The sequence below is a fragment of the Quercus lobata genome, chromosome 4 (genome assembly GCF_001633185.2).
Source record: "Quercus lobata isolate SW786 chromosome 4, ValleyOak3.0 Primary Assembly, whole genome shotgun sequence".
Lineage (NCBI taxonomy): Eukaryota > Viridiplantae > Streptophyta > Magnoliopsida > Fagales > Fagaceae > Quercus > Quercus lobata.
Window position 1 is genome coordinate 54,852,812 of NC_044907.1, and position 4,754 is coordinate 54,857,565.

A 4,754-nucleotide genomic window follows, 5' to 3' on the forward strand; every position below is an offset into this window, starting at 1 on the left:
CACTACTACACATGATAAACTCATTTTTTCTTTGATCATCAAAACGCATCCTCACACACATGCTCGTCACCATTCCTGCTTTTCCTCTCTTCCATGTCATGGGTGCCATTAGCAAAGAGTCTATCCGGAGGAGTGTAGCGCAGCTTACTACGAAGCGGCCATATGTGGAGATGACGAATGCAACCCCTACCTCTCGACCCTCTTCCTCATCTACCCCTTCTTCCTCCTCTAAGGCAGATGTCTTTCTCACTGACATCATGGAGCAGCTTCAGCACAAGTGTGCTGATTTTGGTAGTCGTCTTGACCATTGGTCTAATGAGATGTGTCAAATGAACACTAGAATCGGTCGCATCACTCGTTGCCATTCTAGCCTTGGTGGTTTTGGGCTCTCTCCTTCTCCTAAGTCTGCTGAGGAGACCTCTTCTAGTAGAGATGATGATGATACTGCTAATGGTTTTGGCTCTTTCAGTAATGATGAGATGACGACCTCTCAGTGATGCACCCTTTGTCACTTATGACAAAAAGGGGGAGTAGTTTTGTATATGAAAGTAGCCATTATGTTAGGGGGAGAGCTAGCATAGGATATACTAGATGGGGGGAAAGTGTTTTTGTGGGATGTAGTAAGGTTTTGGTGTATCTTTTCTCACTTCGTGTACCATCTTGTGACCACTTTTTACATACATTGTATTCTATAATATATATATATATATATGATGTATATTTTCTTCACCTTTGTTTCACATGTGTTGTTTCTTTTCTCTCTTTATACACATGTTCTTTTCGTATACAACTTGTCTATGTTTCATACTTGATGCATTGATGAATCTTGTTTAAGTGTTTCAGTTAAGACAGGTTGCAAGTCTACCATGCTATAATCTCTTTTCTTGCAAAGTTTTTCAAGAGTTCTTAGTGGGTTTAGACTTATGTACTTTTGTAAATTATGGGAAAATTGTGTTAGACTTCTCTCATAATTTTCGTTTGTGGTTTTGTCATGGATTGCTAAAGGGGGAGATTATTAGGGTCATATTGTATTGTAATTGGTTAATCCTTTGACAAAATGCATTTTTCTTGTAATTGGATAGATCTAAGATGTGTTTAGTACTTTAAGAAACATCTTGCTCAAGTCAAGTATTGAAGACATGAAGATTAATCCAAGAACCAAGTGAAGAAAAGTTGTTCATTAAGTCTCAATAGATAGCTCGATAGATGCCTACTATCAAGACTTAATGTGAAGCTCGATAGATAGATCAACAGCAACTCAATCTATCGAGAATTACGATTTTAGAATTTCTAGATCTGAAATTTGGCCTAGGTTTGTGTAATTGTTTAGGGTTTCTTTCTTCACAACCCTAGACATATATATAAGGCTTATTTTAAGAGTAGTCATATATAAATACAGAGACCAAAAGACTTATTTTCTCTATGAGAAGCTACTACGTTTGTATGCCATAGTGTTTTATAACCAAGTGCTTCCAAATCTTCATTGTTGATGAAGTGAAGAACTAACAATCAACAACATCTGCTCAAGTTGCTGGAGTTAGTCACATACTGGGATCCGTGCAAAGGGTTAGTCACAAATTGGAGGTTTGTGCACCAAGGGAAAGAAGGTTACTATAAGATCAAGTCCAATTGAGTATTGGAGCAAAGGTTCAACTGTAGGTTGGTATTTCGAGATAAGCCAGGGTAGTTGGTAAGATTTCTTATACTTGTAACCGCTTGATTATTGATTAGTGGATTCCTGGGAATGATGACCCTAAAATCACCTGATGAGGTTTTTGTCTTGCGAGATTTTTCCCATATGTCAACAAATTACTATGTCAAATTTATTTTCCGCTGCATTTAGTATTTTTGGTGATTTGTTAGTGCCTCTACGATTTGCATGCAGTTGAATCTAATTAATCAACTTGGGTAATTAAATTAATTAATCGATATCAAGATATCTTAACCCGACAAAACCAAACAAAGGAAAGATAGAATTCTCACATTTTTTTCCTATCCTTTCTTTCCTATATCCTAATATATCAAAGGGAAATATTTTCTTTTCTCTTTCCTTTCCATTCCTCTTTTTCTTTCTTTTTCTTTCCCTTTTCCCTTTCCCTAGTAACCAAACATAGTGTTATTTCACATTTCAACCTTCAAAAATGCTGTAAAACACATCCATAAACATAATAATGGAGGTTAAAGTGGTAATATACAAATATATATACATATATATATATATATATATGTATATATATTCCATCGGTAGCGACAGTGAAGTTCATGCTTAACCCAGTGGAGTAGAGAAATTTGTACTAGTGATGAAATTGAAAATTAAAAATTCATACCTTTTGCGTGCATCACAAAACACCAATATACTCTTAGCACTATGACAATCATAACCAGCAGCCACGACTATAGCTACAGTAAGACAACATTATACAAATGGAAAATTCGAAATCACTGCATCACAAATAGCAAAGGCAGGGAAACATTGGAAACTGCCGAGGTCACGTTTATCAATTAGAAATGCAACCTCTTTATTAACATCACAGTTGTGATTACTCTTTCTTATACGGATAATATTTTACCAAATCTAGAAAGTTTATTTGGTTTCTCCAAATTAACAAGCAACCTCCTCCATGCCATGTTTTAAATACTCAACAAAGTGACCAATGTAGCACATCTGATGCAGATTCTCGTCTCCAAATATTGCAGCAGCCTCTCTTGCACGAGTTCTTAATTTATCTCCTTCTTCTAACACCATGGCCAGCTTCACAGCCTTGGCTATGCCATCCCTGCTAAACGATCCGTCCTCTCCTCTCTCTACTTCTACAGCCACACCCTTATCCACCAAAAGCCTTGCATTCAAAGGCTGGTCATAGATTAATGGCAACACAACAAGACAGTGACCAAATTGTAACATCTCAATTGCAGACCCCCACCCAGAGTGAAACAATGATCCCCCAATTGATGGGTGCGCCAGAATTTCCATTTGCGGTACCCAGCTCATACACACCATTCCTTTGCCAGATGTAGTGTCGATAAAACCCAATGGCAAAGAGTCAGCATCATCAATAGCCCAGAAAGGTTTTCTCAATGTCCAAAAAAATGGCACTTGAGAAAGCTGTAGCCCATAAGCAATCTCGTAAACGTGTTCTTTGCTCAGCTGACACTCACTGCCAAACCCTACAAACAAAACTGACTTGGGTTCTTGTTTATCGAGCCATTCAAAGATCATCTTCCATGAGCTATCATTGCCTATCACTCCATGTCTTTCCCGAGGGAGTAAACCTACGGGAATCACTGGCTTCCCCATCAATTTCTCATGTAAACTCAAGTATTCACCTTCAAACTCCCTACAACTACGAATAGCCAATGCTTTACATGCACGGAGAACCGCTGTAAATCTCGCAGCATCACTGATCCCTGAAGCATTCTCTGCATATACCCCCGCATGTAATCCAATAGCCTCATAACCTCGGTATGCTACAGAGGACGGAAAACTAACCCACTTCGGCGGTTTTGTCATACTCTCCGGTGATGGCCAAGCTTTCTTTTGGTGTTCACCAACAAAATAATAGTCTGGTGGATGCCCAAAGAAAATAGCAGTAGCAGCAGAGAAGACAGAGAAGTACACGAGGCCGATGTTATAATTCTGGGCAATTTCAACCGCCCAATGACCAGAAAAATCGATTATAATCCAGTCCGGTAATTGCTCAGCGATGAACTGGCTGATAGGGTATTGGAGGCGATCATATGCAGCCTTTATGTAGTCAGCTTTCTCTACTGGAACGTCTATAGTGGCCTCAGCTCCTTCAGGCAACAAGTCATTGCCTAGTGAAGGTAATGGAAACTCCACCATATTTATGAGAGTTGCTAAATTTGGAGGAAGTTTAGGGAGTCTTTGGATATTTCTTGGGGTTGATACAAAGGAAACATGAATTCCAGCTTTAGCTAATGCCACGGAGAGCTGGAAGAAGGGTATGAGGTGGCCAAAGGTAGAGCCCGGAAGCATCACTACGTGGAGATGATCCCTAGCCATTTTTTTTTTTCTTTCCAGGAACGATCTATGGGATATTCAGGAATTCACACATAAACGTTTATGTGTGGACTTACAGATCCTTGAACGGTCTATGACTGTTGTGACCCATTCTAATGAATATTATGTGATATTTTAAAGGAAAAAAATCCTACAATAAACTACATATTTATTATATTGTATTTGTTTGTTAAGGTTTTCTTTTTAATTGATAATTTGATTTTCTTTTCTCTTTTCAAAATAAAAATTTTCACTTACCGTTCACACCAAAAGATTAATAGTAGCTATATAAATTATTTTCACTTACAAGATTTTTTCTATATATTCTAATAGCCTTACAAAATGTTAAACAGCAACAGTACCAAACTCTAGTATATATTTACAGTGATTATCCTCCGATTTTATTCTGTATATACAAATTTTTATGAACAAAATAAATTATTAAATAAATATTTTGAGATCCTACCATTTTCTTTTTAAAACTTTTAAAAGGAGTTTTTTTTTTTTTTTTTTCTACTCTTTTAAAAGTGAAATATGTGAATCCGTAAACAGTACATTTAAGTACTGTTCACAGTTAAATTGGTCATAATATGCTGCTGTAAAAAAAAAATAAAAAACGTAGACGCTGGATTCATTTGAATCCAAATGGACACTAAAAATCCAATAAAAAAAAACCAAACTAAAGGACGAGCTAGGTAGGTAGGGGGGACACTGTAAATCTACTTTTTATGCG

The 4,754-nt window shown here is 37.2% G+C and overlaps 1 protein-coding gene across 1 annotated transcript; it reads right to left on the reverse strand.

Moving 5' to 3' along the window:
• Positions 1-2,301: 2,301 nt before the first annotated feature.
• Positions 2,302-4,144, reverse strand: LOC115988084 (putative UDP-rhamnose:rhamnosyltransferase 1). Its single transcript, XM_031111724.1, has one exon. The coding sequence runs from the start codon at positions 4,022-4,024 to the stop codon at positions 2,603-2,605; it is 1,422 nt and encodes a 473-aa protein (XP_030967584.1). The 5' UTR covers positions 4,025-4,144; the 3' UTR covers positions 2,302-2,602.
• Between the last annotated feature and the right edge of the window lie 610 nt (positions 4,145-4,754).

Bases quoted from the DNA above. Each gene is read 5' to 3' on its own strand.
- LOC115988084 (XM_031111724.1), bottom strand. From the start codon at position 4,024: ATGGCTAGGGATCATCTCCACGTAGTGATGCTTCCGGGCTCTACCTTT.